Below are 17,889 nucleotides of genomic sequence, written 5' to 3' on the forward strand. Positions count from 1 at the left end.
CTGGAAAACAAAGAGCATTTACAAGTTAATACTTGGGGTAAGAGAAATGTGGCCAAACAGGAGAGTTTTTTGGAGTCTGTATTTTTTTTTCTATCCTTGACATAATAACTTACCCCAGCCTGGGTGGCTTAAGCAACAGGAATGTTATTTATATCACAGTTCTGGATGTGTCATCTAATTGGTTCCTTCTGAAAGCCCTGAAGGACCTGTCCCAGGTCTCTCTCCTTGTATTATAGGTGGCCATGTTCCCACTGCCTCCTCACACAGTTTCCTCTGTACATTTCTGTGTCCAACTCTCTTCTTCTAAAGACACCAGTCACATTTGCCTGGGCCCACTCCAATTGCCTCATTTTAACTCAACTACTTCCTTAAAGACCTTATCTCTAGAATGGTCACACTCTAAAGTACTTGGGGTTAGGACTTCAACATTTGAATTGGCAAGGGGTAGGGCACAATTCAGCCCAGAACAACCTATTTGACTTCCGTGGAGATGGAGGCTTCTTTCTCACCAGGAGCTAACCTACCAGAAAAGTTAACACAAAGAGAATAGGTCATTATGTTTTCTGAAACCAATTTTTTTTTTTTCAGTTTCCAAATACCATGAAGGCACAATGACCACACAAGAGGCATGGTGGTGTCCATGACAGGAACAGCTCATAGCCATTCCATCCCCTTTTCTTTTGGGCTTATGGACAGGCCTGTTCTTTTCACCGTTCCTCTAAGAATGAGTCACAAGGAGGAAATCTTCAGAAGATGCTAAAGAGAATCTCCACTTAGTGACTGGGTCACAGGTTTGTAGCTGTGGATCAGCAGTTCACAGTGTGCAGCTTGAGTGACCCCATTCACTTCCAGTGGTTTTCCAATTTCCTTTTCAAAGTGACAGAGAGCTCTGCTTGCTAGGAACTGCCTGTCCAGACATCCATTGGTTGTGTTCCCAGCCATGCTCCCCATTTAACTTCCCAAGCCCCTGACTTTCTTTGGGTACATGTCCATGTGATTCAGAGGAGGCTGCAGGGGAAGGCATGGGACCAAACCAGTGGAGAGTGACACAGCACATTTGCTAGGTTATTTGCCACTATGGAGTAAGCACACTGACACCAGGAACTGCTGCCATATTTTTGCTACCACAAAGGAACCAAGCCCGAGGCGAAGTCAAAAAAGAGTTTGCAGAGCTAAGAGAACAGCAGAGGAAAACTGGAAAAATCCTGATCAAATTGTATCTGAAACCCACATACCTATGGATTTTTCAGTTGCATGAGTCAATCAATTCTCACTGCTAAGCAAGCCTGATTTGCATTTTCTTAGAGACTTTATTTGTTTGTTTATCTATTTATTTATTTCAGGGAGAGAGAGAGAGGAGGAGGGACAAAGAGAGAGGGAGAGAATCTCAAACAGACTCTGCACTGACATGGAGTCTGATGTGGGGCTTGATCTCACGACCCTGAAATCATGACCTGAGCTGAAACCAAGAATCAGACACTTAACTGACTGAGCCACCAAGGTGCTCCTTGGTCTCCTATTAATTGTGATTCAAGGTATCTGGATAGATTTATAAGCCCCTCTGTAAAGTCACTGATGTTTTTTGTTGTCACTGGCAAGTACGCATCAATTACTGTACTGTGACAAATTAATTAATGCCCAAGAGAAGGGATACTGTTGAAGATGTACTCTCAGAAAAATTAAAGAGGCTATCAAGTGGGAATAAGGGAAGAAACAGAGACTTCTGTGGGGTTTGAATAGATCTCAAATTTTCAATGTCATTAAAGTCTTTGCCAAGCCAACTGGGTGTAAGCAGGATAAGTATATAGCATATAACCAGTGACGTAGAAGCAGGTGAAGAATGAGAAAATACCAACAAGGCTGAAACCCAGAGAATGCAAGTCTGGCTGGGAACTTTTAAGTGGCTACTATAGGAATATTTAATATGAACACAAGAAATGATCATAAAAGTGTTCAGTGTTTCCTGTTGGTGTTAATTTTACTTCAGATATCCTCCTTTTTCAACCTCCAAGTACGTGAACCAAATAAAAAGCTACTCCCCGAATGCTGGTACAAAGCCCAGGAGTACACTGAGATCCAAAGGTCAGAGATAATCAGGAAAATGGATTGAGAAGTTAACGGTTCAAGGTGGTCAAGAAGTCAAAATGGGAAATAAGTTAAAAAAAAAAAAAACAACAGTGGGAGGGACATTTGGGTGGTTCAGTCAGTTAAGCATCCACCTTTGGCTCAGGTTATGATCCCAGGATCCTGGGATAGAGCCCCACATCTTATCGGGCTCCCTAGAAGTCTGCTTCTCCCTCTGCCTGCTGCTCCCCCTGCTTGTATGTGCTCTCTCCCTCTCTCTCTCTCTTTGACAAATAAATAAAATCTTAAAAAACAACAACAAAACAGTAAGGTCATCATCTGGGTGTCCCGTTAGACAGCTAGAAGGTCCAAGACCTCTCCAAGACAAAAGGAGAGTCAAAGCAGCATTGACCAGTAATTCAAACATCTAGGCCAGGGAAAGAGCTTAAGCAGGCTAAAATAGCACAGAAATTGCAAAGTGCAACAAATGGAAAGGCAAATCAGTTGTATTAACTAAATGCAATCAGTGTCTGATAGTCAGAAGTGTAGTATAGTGCATCAGTATGCAAAAGCAAAGAGACTGCAAAGATACAAAGATCAAAGAGAACAACATAAAAGTCACAGTAGGGGGGCGCCTGGGTGGCTCAGTGGGTTAAGCCGCTGCCTTCGGCTCAGGTCATGATCTCAGGGTCCTGGGATCGAGTCCCGCATCGGGCTCTCTGCTCAGCAGGGAGCCTGCTTCCTCCTCTCTCTCTCTCTCTCTCTCTGCCTGCCTCTCTGCCTACTTGTGATCTCTCTCTCTGTCAAATAAATAAATAAAATCTTAAAAAAAAAAAAAAAAGTCACAGTAGGACCAGTGACTACGACAGTAACAGGCAAGGCACAGAGCCTTATAAGTCAGAAACACAGCTCAGGTAAATATGGACAGGGGCTGAGCAGTCACTTTAAGTTAATGTGTGTCTAATAACATACTTTCCCAGGTAGACTAGGCATCATCAACTCAGGGAGATTAGATCCACAAATCCAAATCTAACATTCAAAATTTCATGTGCTTATGAGGATTCCACCTTATGCCCAGAAGCCACACCATCCAGGAGACCTATCCCTGATCACCAATAACGCCAATGTTTTCCTTGTCCCTTTTAAAAATTTTTTCTCTTCTCTGTTCATTTTGCCTAAAAACTCACCACTTCCTCGCATGCCTCAATTTCCTCTAGACTCTGGGGAATGGGGACTACCTGTTTCCTGAAGTGTTAAACAAAGTCTGGATCACCTAAATTGTCTTCATCATTTTAACACCACATGTGTGTGTATATTAAGCTGATTTACTGATTGCATTTAGTTAATACAACTTATTAACTCATAAACCAGGCTACCAGTTATTCACGGTATCACTTCCGTTTCCTCCTGCCATTCCTTTGTTTCCGAAAGGATAAACTAAAGGACCTAATTCAGACTTCGATACACAGACAAGAATTTTATCAGTGCTCAGCTATGTAAACATCTGTCAGGACTGTCTCTGAAACTGATGTTTCTAAGTTGCCAAGTCTGAGCCTTGATTTAGCTCTTTTCTCTAGCTTGAGAAGTGTCCAGCTCTTTGAAGGGATGGAAGCAAATCCAGTCTGAGCAAGGATACCAATTTTGTAAGAGGACGTAATTGCTGTCCTGAAAGTACAGAGGTTACAAAGTATAGAAGCTATTAATGCTAATGAAATTCTGAGCTGATGCTCGAAGATGCACATCATTCCAAGGTATTAAAAAAAAATCTGTCTGGTCTTTAACCTGGTTTCCTGGTGGATCTTCAAAAACCCCTGAAATTCTCTCTAGGTCATTGGAGTTCTTGTTATGCTAATGATGTGTCTCATGGTGGCTCTCCAGATAGCTTCTGGATGGGAGCTTGTCAACAGAAAGATGAACCAGAAAGATTAGAAAGATGAACTTTCTGATCAGCAGAAAGATCAAGTTTGGGGCTTGGAGTCACAGGATATCAGCCAGTCCTCCCAACCTCAAGAGAGAGGAGGGAGGGTTAGAGGTTGAGTTCACTCTCACACACGCGTGCATGCACACGCACACACCAATGATTTAATCAGTCGTTCTTTCATAATGAAACTCTAGTAAAAACTCGGGATACTGAAGCTCAGTGGAGATTCCTGGCTGGTTAACACACTGATGTGCCAAGAAAATAATGTACCTTGACTCCGCAAAGGGAGAGCATGGAAAGGCCAAGTCCAGGATTTTCCTAGACTACACCCTATGTGTATCTTTTGTAATAAAACTGTAATCATAAGTTTCCTGAGTTTTCTGTAAGTCAATCTTGTAAGTTATCAAACCTGGAGAAGGTTGTGGGAACCCCTGAATTCGTAGCCAATTGGTCAGAAATATGGGTGGCTGAGAACCCCTGGGACTTGTGGCTGGCATCTGAAGCAAAGAGAGAGACATACTTGAGGACTTTTAAGGTTTCTGGATCCAATTCCAACATGGCAAGGGGAGACACCCGATTCCCACTTCCACCACAATACCAAGCAATTCCCAGACACCAGCAGGGTGTCCAGCAGGACATCTGAATATTCAACTTAATTCTAACACTGTCTACCCAGACATGGCATCAGGTTCCATAAGTTATAAATTCAGTCTTATAAGACTTTTCTCCACCCCAACTTCAGATTAGAGGTTCCAACCACCTCCTCCTTGGGTTTGATTAATTTGCTAGAGTAGCTCACATAACTCAGGGAAACACTTACTTACATTTATCAGTTTACTAAAGGATATGAATCAATAACCAGACGGAGCTTCTGTCCTCATGGAGTTTGGTGGTATTTGGTGACACATTCTGATTCCACAAGTGTGAAAGCTCTCTGGAAAAAAAAAAGAAAAAAAAAAGGACCAATAAGCTGCCCTCTTGGGTTTATATGGAGGCTTCATTGCATAGTCATGGTTGACTAAGTCTTTAGCCATTGGTTGTGTCAACCTTCAGCTTCTCTCCTCTCCTAAGTTTGAGGTTGGTTGGTAGTTGGTGGGGGGGGGGGTGCACTGAAAGTTCCAACCTTCTAATCACATAGTTGGTTCTTCTGGCAACCAGCCCCATCCTTAGGTGCTTTCCAAAAGTCACCTCATTAACAAAAGAGAGCTTTGCCATTCTCCTCAGTTTCTCAAGGAAATTCCAAAAGTTTTGTGAACTGTATGTAAGACAGAATCCACAGAGGAAGACAAAATATATATGAAAAATATGCCTTTGGTCATCTGGAAGATCAAATATATATGTAGTTCTTATCCACAAGAGTGGATCCTGGGTTTTAACCACAGAGGCATCTTCTGAAGTCACAACCCATTCTCAGAAGAAAAACATATTCTAAAATAGTGTTCTATATCTCTCTTCCTACAAATCAACTTTATTCTTAATATTCCATAGTCCCTTAAAACACTCATCAGCTTTCTGTAACTGTTCTAATTATAAACATCCAATCTTACATGATGTTTCAGCAATACACTTAATACTGTTACTCTAAGTTGCTCTAAATTCCCAGAGGAAGGAAAATATATGTGAATCTGTGATTACTTGCATTTGTCAAATAGGCAGAACCTAGAGAGAAATAATCATTTTTCTTTTCTAAACAGAGCACTAACTTTGATATTATATGACAACCCAAGAGAGTTCAGGGATTAAATGGACCTAATAACCTTATGAGGTTATAGGATAGTGGAAGACAGAGAAACACAAAGACAAAGAAGCAGATTTCTCTTTTTCATTTTACAGATCAGGAAACTGATAGCCAGATTAAGACTTTGAATTTTGGGGCACCAGGCAGCTCAGTTGGTTAAGCATCCAACTCTTGATTTCGGTTCAGATCAATCCCAGAGCTGTGAGATGGAGCCCCAAGTCAGGCTCCATGCCTGCTTAAGATTCTCTCTGCCCCTCTCCCCTGCCTCTCACCCCACACCCTTAAAAAAATAAATAAATAAAAAGATCTTGAATCATTTGCCCATTTGCTTGCTCCTTGGGAAAGCCAAGGTTGGAGCTTCTCCCCTGTTGTGGCCTGGCATCCCTCCTCTAGTAGATGTGGAGATTATGATATTGAAATAACAAGTCACTGAAAACCCAAATACAAATTTAAAAACTTCATCTATTGGCCTTCCTAAAAATGTAGAGAATCTTTTAGTCAATTTAACATAGTTAGTAATTTAATACTGAAATTAACAGATAAATTAGAGTTTTAAAGAAAGAGAAAGTTTTAACTGTCCATTCCTGCCCCTGAAGCAGGAAAGGTGTTCTTTACACATAACCAGACCTGCTGCTCCTAAAAGGCCCAATTACTATCATGATCAAGTACAAACTCCTTAAGTTAGCGTTCAAGATTTGACATCAAACTATCAAACCATCTCCACTACTCATTAACATTTCTTCAGGGTGATCCTACAGTAACCCTGTTTACACCAAGAATGACCTCCTCCAGGCTCTCCCCCCGTCCTGTCTCCTTTGGCCCCTTCTGCTCCTTTCCTTGGCTTTGGACTTTGTCTCCACCTCACCCTCATCCATCACCAACTAGGCTGTGAGCCACTCCTGAGTCCACACTGTGTAGCTGGCACTCTTCAATGATACCCAGGCCCTCCTCTGCTGGGCTATGGCTAATGTGGGCAATCCTCAGAACTCTTCTTTAATAGAATCTGCCCTGGGCAGATCACCACCATGGAAGAAAAAAGTCTAACCCAACAAAAAACCTAAACTTTCTGTGCAGGTGTCATGAGAAACTTTCAAAGCCACTTATTTTAAAAATGCTATGATAGTAAGGGAGAGATTGACCCCCCCCACCCCCTTCAAGGCCTAATTCAAGCTCCACCTTCCTCATTAAGTTTTATGTGACATATCCCCTTAAGAGATAATCTGAACACTAATATAAGTAATACACATATATACCATATTTAAATAGTGTTCTATGACTGCATCTTCATCTCCCGGACAAAGCCACTAGCTTCTTATGGATGGATCTGTTTGAGTCGGACAAGGCTGTAATTAGATACAAATCCAATGACAGTTGGTATACGATGGGTGTTCAATCAACATTTCCTAATTGATGACTGAGCCATTATCAGACACAAGCTGAAAACCTGAATGAATGCAACAATGTGCTAATTCCTGTGATGGTCAGCAGAACCTAACATTTGTCTAAAGACCCCAGAGTGAGCACTCTCTCTGTTTTAAGTGCTACAAATCGGATTCTTGTGTAGATTCAAATTGGTCAACACTGGGGATGAAATTCTGGACTGTGAGAGCATCAGCATTTCCAAAAGCTGCTTTTTTTTTTTTTTTTTTTTTTTAGGGCCCTAAGAGAACAAACCCCCACACAGCTTCTGTGAAAGGAAGGTAATCATATTAATTAACTATTTGTATTTTATTTGCATTGTTATGTGACTTTTGAAACAATCTGGAGAGGTAGAATGGGAAGTCATTAAAGTCCAAGGGCCAGGGGAGGTGAACCATGAGAGACTATGGACTCTGAAAAACAACCTGAGGGTCTTGAAGGGGTGGCGGGGGGAGATTGGGGGAACAAGGTGGTGGGTATTAGGGAGGGCACGGATTGCATGGAGCGCTGGGCGTGGTGCAAAAACAATGAATACTGTTACGCTGAAAAGAAATTTAAAAAAAATTTTTTTAATTAAAAAAAAAAAGTCCAAGGGGCAGAAAAGCTAGGTTGATTCTTTTCCAACTCACTTTTAGGCAGGAAGCATCGGCATATCCCATATTTCTTCTTAGACATCTGGCCTCCTTCGCAAAGAGGTATCCTCATTTATAACTCCTGAGAACTTGGGTCTCCAGAGCAACTCGTTCCACAGAAGACGTTGAAGGTTTCCTTGTTGGCCTTCTACTATCTATTCAAACTCCTCCACTCTTACTTTAATTGCCATTTGGATGAAGGAACAGCTCCCAGGACCTTGAGCCCTCCTCTGCTTTAGGGCACCCAGTCTTCAGCTGAGTTAAATCAAGCCCAGAGGTCTGCAAGGGTACTAACCTATCATCTTCACATGCCATAAATCACCTACATAACCAGCCGTGAAGTGCCTACCGACGTGCCCTCACAGCGTAGTCACTAAGCTAAAATTCTAGGGCTCCCTCCCCACGCGGTACTTCAAAACCTAGCCTGCACTCCGCGCGCCGGGAGTTTACAATCCAACTGAGGACAGCGGGGGAAGTGGGAGGAGCGAGCGTTGCGCCGGAGGGAGGCGGGACAAATGTCTCCCGGCAACGGCCCCGGCAATTGGCCAGCCCGTCTGCAGCCGAGGCCAATGGCCAGGCGCCTTGCAGACGCCCGTTGCCCCGAGTGCGGCTGCGCGGGAGATTCAAATCGGTGGCAGCTCCTCGCCGGCGACTCGGGTGGGCGGTTGCTGGCCTGCGTCCTCTCGCCATGGATAACCCGGAAAATGTCTTTCAGTAAGTGTCGGTCGGGTGCGATGGGGGCGAGGCGGGGGCGCATCCTCCGACTGCGGACCGAGGAGGGGGCTGGAGTACCCAGAATTCGGGGTCTGCAGGTCCCCGCCCGGGGCGGCCGCAGTCCTGCCTCCCTTTGCCCCTCCCGCCCGTTTCCGTGGCTTTGGTGTGTTTCTTCCCCGTCCCTATTCCCACCCATTTAGGCTGTGAGCCACTTGCAGGTCGTGGAAAGGACCCCCGACCGTGTAGTTGGCGCTGTCCGCTGAGACCCCGACTCTCGTCCTCCGAGCTGCGATCACGGGGGCAGTTTAGGGGGATTTGGCCAACTCGTGAGGCCCTCGGAGCTCTCGGAGTTCACCTCTGTAAGGAATCCGCTCTCGGCAGATCGTCGCCGCGGGAGAAAGTCTACCCCAGCAAAACCCCAAGCCTTGCGTATAGGTTTCATGAGAAACTCTCAAAACCACTTAATTTACCAATAATAATAATAATAATAATAATAAAATAAATTATAGTACAGTAGGAAGAGAACTTAAAATAGCTCTTACCCATAATCCCACAATCAGTTTGAAAAAGAGTCTTTGAATAACGTGAACTTTACCAAAAAGCTATGCTTACTTAGGTTAACCTGCTAACAGTTTCTTACATTCTCACACCTTAGCTTTATGACTTGAGGTGATTTATCTAGATCGTTTGAAAAGCATTGAAAACAGTTCAGTCATATGTGACAGGAAGTAAAACTGGTTCGTTTTATCAGCACCAGGGTAATTTACTCTCTTGAGGGATCAGAAGACCGGGATGGTTAAGTACAGCCAAAGCAAAAACCTGTTGCCTTTAAGACAGCAAACTAGTTCACTTTTAGAAACTTGTTTTCCCCATTTTAAAAGGGAAATCGGGTTTTTCTCACCTCATTTTGACTTTGTAAAGACTAATTTGCTCCAGTGAACTGGATGTTTTTGGTATTCATTTACAGTGTATTCAGGTCATTTAGGGAAATGTGGTTGGTATTGGAATATGAAATGTTTATTTGCAGCGGTCTGTTATTAACTTAATTTGGGGGAGCACACCTATGAAGCATGCGAAGGAGATTAAAATTTAGAAGTAATTACTTGTTCATTTTTAAAAATAAGTAATACATTTATTTGGCTTTTTAAAAAGATTTTTAAAAGTATTCACTGAGATTTATTATGCCTACCTACTCTCCCAACCCCTCGTATGGAATCATTTTTCTAGTTTAATTTTCAAATGTTTCTTTTTGCAGATATATTTATATTATAATATTACATTAGTATATCTATATATGCATGCATGTATGTGTGTATATGGAGGGGTGTATATGTATATGTCTGTACAATTGCTGCCTTTATTTCATTTAAGTGTAGCTTTTTTTGCTTAACAGTATCCTTGGAGATCTCTATCAGTATATAGAGCTCTTTCTCAATCTATTTTACAGCTGCATATTTCATGTACCATAATTGATCTAAAAAGTCCCCTATTTATGGCTCTTTGGGTTATTAACAGTCTTTTTCTAAATAGAACTGCAGTGAAAAATCTTGTACGTGTGACATTTTGCACATACACAAATATATCTGTTTTTTAGATTCCCAGAAGTGGATTTGCTAGATCAAAAGTAGATCCGTCTGTAATTTTGGCAGATATTACCAGTTCCCTCAGCAGGGATCATGAGCACTCTTACCTTCAAGCAAGATGTGAGAGTGCCTGTTTCCCATTGCTTCATCTATACACTGTTGCCACATTGTTTTAGTTTTGCCAATCTGGTAGGTGGGAAATTCTGAGTGAGGTAAATTTCTCTTGTAAGAGAGGTTGAATATTTTCCTTTAGAATGCCTTTTTTTTTTTTTTTAATTGTTTTCCCCCCCAATTTCTAAAAGCTGGTTTTATTTTTTTTATACCAGTTGATCATTTCTCTTTTGACTCTGCTTGATGTTGTGTTTATTTGACATATGGAAGCTTTTTATTTATATATAGTTTACTTTATATATAAATATATATATATTTACTTTATCGACCTTTTCTTTTGTGTCTTCTAGATTTTGAGTCATAAGAAAAATTGATTGCATTGGTATACATATGCTAGCCAGGAGAAAGTATTGCTTTCAAGTCCTTTTTTCAAAAAATCATGTAATTTCTCCGATAGAAAATCTGAAATCTTTCTTAGCTTGACTCTCTCATATCCAGGAAGCAAGTCCCATTATTTCTTCAAAACACCCCAAATTCCGTACTTGCATTGTTCCCACCCTAGTTCAGCCCACCACCCCATGAGACTGAAGTAGCTCCCTGACTGGTTTCCCACTTCTGTTCCCACTCCCCATCCCCTTTGCTTGAAGGAGCAGAATGGATGTTTTAAATGCACATTATATACTGTCACGCCACCCGTCTAGCTCAGCACACGTAAATAACTGCATGGCTCTTTGACTTTGATCAAGTGCCACCCCCTCAGAGAGAATGGCCTTTCCTGACCATTCTATCTAAAAATTGTAACTCTTATCATACTCTTACCTCATCTTCCATTTTGTTTTGTTTTGGTTTGGTTTTGGTTTTTTTCCCCTAAGTTTTTAATATCACGTGACTTTATTTCACATGTTTCTGTTTGTTCATTTGCCCTCCTAGCACCCAAGTGCCCTTAGAGAACTTTCCTTCACTTGGCTGATTTTTTTTTTTTTTTTAAAGCTGAGGATAGTATGTGAAAGTAGCAGCAAGCAGAGGAAACCATAGTGGCTGATTTATGAACATTGCCATTATGTTTTATGAACATTGCCAGAAAGCGAAGTGTCTGGAAACTTGGTAGTATCCTACACTCCCATGCTCACTCACAAGCCCCCTTCATGTCTCCTAGCCAAGTCTTAGCCAAGCTTCTGTGCAGTAGGGGTAGGGGGTCCCACCATTTGAGGAATAGCAACTTGTGGACGGTGCCCTCAGGATGGTAGTGACATTGGGCATCAGTGACAGGAGAAAAAGATCCTTTGGAATAGAGTCTGGGATCCTCTTCCAGCTGCCTCTTTATAAGGGCTAAATTTGGGGGCCTTGGGTCTTGCTATCTTCTGGAAAGATAACTGTGCTTGAATTTTCTGGCCACTTTTAAGTGAATAATCTTTTAATTTTTAATGTCGCATTTGAGATTTAAGATTTATTTTATATTTAATATATAAATTTTATATTTTTATATTTATATATAATATATTTATTTTATATTTAATATATAAATATATTTTATATTTATTTATATTTAAGATTTCCATTTAAGGTGTATAAATGAGGAACATAAAATATATCTTTTGCTTTTAGGAATCATCCCTAATAAGTCATGTGCATATTTTTCTCTTTCTAGAATGTTTGAAGCCCATATGCAGAGCTACAAGGGCGATGACCCACTTGGTGAATGGGAAAGGTTAGCATTCAGTTTATTTTTTCCTTTAAATAAACTATATGAATAAATAAATAAATAAATTATATGCTGCCTTGAAAATTAATATCATCCATATTTTTCTAGTTACATGCAGTGGGTAGAAGAGAACTTTCCTGAAAATAAGGAATACTTGACAACTTTATTAGAACATTTAATGAAGGAGTTTTTGGATAAGAAGAAATACCACAATGACCCAAGATTCATAAATTACTGTTTAAAATTTGTAAGTATGCTTTCAGATGTATAATCTAATCTGTAATCCTACTGTGTTTTTGCTTGTTTTCCCAGATTTTAAGATCATTTTAGATTATCTTACTTTAACTATTCTCTTTCCAAAGTTGTATGGCCAGAGTGTGTATTTTGGAAGCTTTTGGCTTCTCTATTACAGAGTCAGTAATTTAATTTTAAAACCCTTCTCCTCTATCAACCACTGTAAGTGTTATGATGTGAGATAGAAACCATTAAATTAAAAGGTTTCTTGAATGGGAGCGGGGTGGGGATGGAAGGATAAGCAGGCACTGCCAGGTACTCAGAGGGTTCCTGGGAGTAAATTAAATTCATTGTGAATAATTAAGAAAATATTAACTCTCTGGAACTAAATTTAATACTAAAAGGAAAAGGCTGCCTCAGGTCAAGTGTTAAAAGGCCAGACCTCTTCAGTTTTGAAATGAAGACTGCTCCTGGGGGCAGGAGTTCTAGTAATCATGAATGGGTAGAATTAAGATGTATTTGTTCACTGAATTATAGGATAGTAGGATTTGAGGCACACTATGGTACTTGAGCAGGCCCTGATTAAGACAACTGTAGTACTTACTTCATGAGTCATTATGGATAGTTCCCGAGAATTAGTATGGGTAATTTTGGGAACATTGAATGTCAAAGGAAAGGAATAAGCTTAATTTTTAGGTTTGCTGTCAGAGAGCCGTATAGCCTGAGGATTCCATGAAGACTGAACACAGAAGGTGGCTGGGCCCTGGGCCATACCTAGACCACCAATTCCTTTGTTCTTATATCTGTTTGCTTTGGGCTTCTGTAGGCTCAGTACAACAGTGATCTTCATCAGTTCTTTGAGTTTCTTTACAACCACGGGATTGGAACCTTGTCATCTCCTCTCTACGTAGCCTGGGCAGGGCATCTGGAAGGCCAGGGAGAGCTGCAGCATGCCAGCGCTGTTCTTCGGAGAGGACTTCAAAACCAGGCCGAACCAAGAGAGCTGCTGCAACAACACTACAGGTAGTTAGAAAATAAAACTTGGGGTGTGACCTTCGGCTCAGGTCATGATCCCGGGATTGGTCCCTTGCTGAGCAGGGATCAAGCTCTGCTTAGCAAGGAGTCTGCTTCTCCCTCTGTGTCTCCCCTTGGTCATGCTCACCCTCTCTCTCAGATAAATAAAATCTTAAAATAAAAACAACTCTACATGGTATTCCCTACTTGGAAATGTCATGTTTGCTCTTAAAAATCTTTTCTTATGGGGCACCTGGGTGGCTCAGTTGGTGGCTGCCTTTGTTTTAGGTCATGATCCCAGAGTTCTGGGATCGAGCCCCGCATTGGGCTCCGTGCTCAGTTGGAAGCCTGCTTCTCCCTCTCCTACTGCCCTTGCTTGTGTTCCCTCTCTCACTCTCTGTCAAATAAATTTTAAAAATCTTTTTTAAAAAAATTAAAAATAATCTTATTAATCATATGGAAAATTCTCATTGTGAAAGTGTGGATAATACAGAATAGTATAAAGAAAAGGAAATTACCCAGAAATATTACTATCAACATTGTGGCACATTGCCTTCCAGTATCCTTTCCTACACCTGTGTGTGTGTCCTTGTATTTGTGTATTTAAGAGTAAATCATACTGTATGTTATGTCTGTTGAGCTTTATTCTGTCCTAGAAACCTTTATACTACCTATAAAGTAGGTGTGAAATCTGTCCCAGAGTTAGGTCATAATTGAAGTGTTCTCTAAATCAACATTTAAGATGTTTTCAACATTTTGATTTTTATGAAGAACAACATAGTGAATATCTTCATGAATAACTCTATTTTTCACAGTTTTTTTTTTTCTGTGATTAAATAGACTTCATTTAGGACATTTTGAAAATATGGAAAAATAGAGAAGCAGAAGAAACCTGGCATTTTAATTTGGCACATTTTTCTCTGCTTGTTATAGGATTTAGAGGCATGCTTTAACATACCTGAAGCTCTGTGTTAGAGTCTTTTTCTTTTATCATAGAGTTATCTCCCAATATATTTCCGATTTTTATCTCATTCCTTCAGATAGATTCTCAGAATTGAAACTATCTAGTTAAAGGGTATATGAAGAGTTTTTAAGTTTCATGATACATGGAATCACATTACCTGCTCAAAAGGTAATACAAGTTTTTTGGTGGCCCGCTCTTTAGCAGACGATGAAGTAACTTATCTCACTGTACCCCTTGCCAGCATTTAATATACTCATTGTTTTCAACTTAGCTACAGTGCTCATGTTTTTTTTTTTTAACTTTTTTATGAGAATTTTCAAATTCTCATTAAAAAACTCATAAAAAAATATTAAAGAAAGAAAAATTAGGGGCACCTGAGTGGCTCAGTGGGTTGGGCCTCTGCCTTCGGCTCAGGTTATGATCCTGGGTCCTGGGATTGAGCCCCGCATCGGGCTCTCTGCTTGGCAGGGATCCTGCTTCCCCCTCTCTCTCTGCCTATCTCTCTGCCTACTTGTGATCTCTGTCAAATAAATGGATGAAATCTTTAAAAAAAAAAAGAAGAAGAAGAAGAAAGAAAGAAAGAAAGAAAGAAAGAAAGAAAGAAAGAAAGAAAAATTAGTATAATGAACCTCCCATTTACCTATCACCTACTTTTAAATAATTATTAACATTTGATCACGTTTTTATTATGCTGAAGAATTTAAGGCAAATCCAAGACAGCAAAATATTTTACCCCAAACACATAAACATCTCTAAAAAGTGATTTTTTTTTTAACAGAACCTTATGCCATTTTCATACCTAACAAATTTTAATTATAATTCCTTAATATCCTCTAATTCTCAGACCTTCCTCATCGTGTAAAACATTGTGGGTTTTTTTTTTTTTTTTAACTGTTGGTTTGTTTGAATTAAGAGTCACAAGATTTGGCATTTGGTTATACATCTTTTAGTCTCTTTATACTATACACTCTTGCTCACATCACCGAAAAATGTCAGGTTTGGAAGTTGCATATTACTTGACAAGTGAGATGGTGTGCAAAGGTGTCATGAAATGACATTTTTAAAAATTCTCACAGCATGAATAGTAACATATATCTACATTTTGGAATGATAGTCTAAGTTTTGGACTTATTTCTCCTAAATATTATGTTCATTATGTTCCAAGTGTGTAGAATGCTTAAGATAGGGAGCTCAAGCTCCCCATGGTGTAACATTTGCAGGCTTGATGTACAGAGGAAGAGGCTACATCTGTTATGTGAGTTAGAGAAATACTGACATAAACCAGGCAGATGGGGGAGTTTTTCTAATGTAGTATATTGGGTATGAAGAAAATCCCAGAATTTTTTTTTATTTAAATTTTGAAGCAATTCTAAGATTCAGCTTGACATTCTCTCTCGATCTCAGTCTTCACTAGCTTGTGATAAGCTGTCTTGATAGGTTGAGATCGAGCCAGATAGCTAGATTTAGTCTTTACTTTAATACAACTAGGTATTAAACTGAGTTTGATGCTTTCACTCCTGTCATTCAGGTTATTCCAGGCACGCCTCACTGAAACGCATTTGCCAATTCAAGGTAAAATAATGCTTTCTAAAATGTCTGAGTTATTAATAATGTAATCTCTGATTTGCACTGCCTTTTTTCCGTACCTAAAAAAAAATTTCATCCAGTATTTATTAATTGTATTGTCTTAGGTAATGGGGAAAGCAGCCTGGTAATAATGCCTAGCAAAAATCCCTGTAGAGCAGAGCTATGTTAAAGCAAATTAAAAGAGCAAACCCCAAGAAAACTTGATTCATTATATTTTTAGGACTTAAAACAATTAAAATTACCCAAAATAAAGGACAAGACTTATTCTAGAGTCCATCTATTCTGAATTGAGTCAAATGTGTTTAATGCAACTTTTGAAGAAATGTTGTCATCATTCTTTAGAGATAAAAATTATATTTCAGCAATAAGCATCAACTATCCCATCCTTTTATTTAAATTATCTATATAATATTCCTTTTATCTAAAAAGAGTTTTAGTTAAATTTTCTGAGACAGTGGTCAATGAGTTGATTTATTTCTTATGCTACTTATTGAAAGACCAGAGGAATGTATTTGTAATAATTTTACTTAATATGGTTTTACCCTTTTTTCCTCTTTATTTCATCTTCTTTTCCTCTCATAGCTAGGACTTCAGAACCTCTCCATAATGCTCAGATTTTAAACCAAATGATGACTTCAAAATCAAATCCAGGAAATAACTCAGCTTGCATGTCTAAGAATCAGGTAATAATATTACTCATGGGTTGTGTGCGAACTGGTATTGGCTTTGAACGGCCATCTAGCTGCCTTTCTCATTTGTTTGACCTTGTCTGACGACTAACCTCTCTGTCACCGACCTGTCGTCATCTACCACTGCTCACCTCTGATATTAAATTTAAATAACTTACTGTCTGGCCTTCACTTCCCGTGTTTATCTGACTTAGGGGCCCCCTATATAACCTGTCTTCACTTCCTGCCCAGCAACTGCTCTCCTCCGTTTTCCACCAGCCTCCGTCACACAGGCCAGGCATCCCTCCTGCATTGGGTAATACCCACCTGGAGGTTCCCGAGCCCTGCTTAAACACCCAGGAGGTTGGGATGATGGTACCTATTCACCTCAACCAGGGCTTTCCTCCTCCCCAGAAATTATGTTTCCAGTTTCCTGGTTCACTCTTTATGTTGTACGTATTTCCTCGGTATCCTCTTTCACTCTCTACTGCCACATGAAAGTGATTTTAAACTCCTCTTCACTTCCCTCAAACTTGGGACCCGGTGGTCTTTAATCTCTCCTTCAGGAGCTGGCAAAAATAGTATTTTCATGAGACAACAAAAGCCATTAGATGATATCTGTCAATTTTTAGCCACTAACCAGTAAATATAGTTGCACAGTTGGGAAAAATCGTCTTCCACTTGTACTTGTTCTTCATCCTCTTTGAGACTTTGTCCTTTTGAGACCTCTGCTGCTCAAGTCTTTGTTTCCCTCGGCCTTGTTTTCCAGCATCTGTCCTCCTCCTGGTACAATTGCTCTTTCACTTTGCTTAGGACCTCCTTCCAGCTAAATCCAATGGGAGTGCTTCATTTCTTAGTGCACATGAGCAAGTTTTATTAATGTCACACATTCCTAGACATGGAATATGCATTTCTCACTCTGATAGATACTCAGACTATCTCATTTTACATTCTACACATTTTGCCAGTCTCATTGCATTCTATTGCCCCAACTATGTAAACTTAGACAGCAGAAATGGTCTTATTTATGGTCACATTTCCAGGACCTAGCTCAGGGTATGACATCGATGAGATATTTAATAAATATTTGTTTAGTGAGTGAGTACCAGCATTGGGAACTCCTGAGGATACAATAGGACCAAAAGGAAATTTTTATGTTTCTTTTATTAACGTAGAATTTTAGAACATTAATCCCATAACACATAAGTACTCTGGCCCAGCTCTTAGTCTATCAGTTAGAGGGAAATAACGCCCTTCTCTACTACCAAGTGGAAATTTTTCCATAGGTGTTGGGGGCCGGGGTAGAGGGAGAGGGAGAAAGAAACTTAAGGAGGCTCCACGCCCATTGTGGAGCCTGACATAGGGTTCTATCTCACAACCTTGAGATCATGACCTGAGCCAAAATCAAGAGTCAGATGCTTAACTGACTGAGCCACCCCTGTATCCCCAGCCTCCAAGGAGAAATTTTCTTAATCACTCTTAATGGACTTTCAGTTACAAAAGTCACAAGATTAATCATTAATAGTTAATGATATAAT

General features: G+C 40.1%; 2 protein-coding genes across 2 annotated transcripts in view; one reads left to right on the forward strand and one right to left on the reverse strand.

Annotated features, from left to right (window-relative positions):
- ACOXL (acyl-CoA oxidase like) overlaps positions 1–8,204 on the reverse strand; it is a 349,566-nt gene extending 341,362 nt beyond the window's left edge. The window contains exons 1-2 of the mRNA XM_059188392.1: positions 7,772–8,204; positions 4,810–4,919 (exon numbers count right to left, since the gene is read on the reverse strand). Of these exons, the coding sequence (XP_059044375.1) occupies positions 4,810–4,811 (2 nt within the window). The 5' untranslated portion in view covers positions 4,812–4,919; positions 7,772–8,204. The remainder of the gene's footprint in view (positions 1–4,809; positions 4,920–7,771) is intronic.
- Positions 8,205–8,355: 151 nt separating this feature from the next.
- BUB1 (BUB1 mitotic checkpoint serine/threonine kinase) overlaps positions 8,356–17,889 on the forward strand; it is a 44,892-nt gene continuing 35,358 nt past the window's right edge. Inside the window, exons 1-6 of the mRNA XM_059188412.1 lie at positions 8,356–8,488; positions 11,831–11,890; positions 11,993–12,131; positions 12,945–13,141; positions 15,625–15,668; positions 16,266–16,366. Of these exons, the coding sequence (XP_059044395.1) occupies positions 8,463–8,488; positions 11,831–11,890; positions 11,993–12,131; positions 12,945–13,141; positions 15,625–15,668; positions 16,266–16,366 (567 nt within the window). The 5' untranslated portion in view covers positions 8,356–8,462. The remainder of the gene's footprint in view (positions 8,489–11,830; positions 11,891–11,992; positions 12,132–12,944; positions 13,142–15,624; positions 15,669–16,265; positions 16,367–17,889) is intronic.

The sequence above is a fragment of the Mustela lutreola genome, chromosome 9, assembly GCF_030435805.1.
Source record: "Mustela lutreola isolate mMusLut2 chromosome 9, mMusLut2.pri, whole genome shotgun sequence".
Taxonomy (NCBI): domain Eukaryota; kingdom Metazoa; phylum Chordata; class Mammalia; order Carnivora; family Mustelidae; genus Mustela; species Mustela lutreola.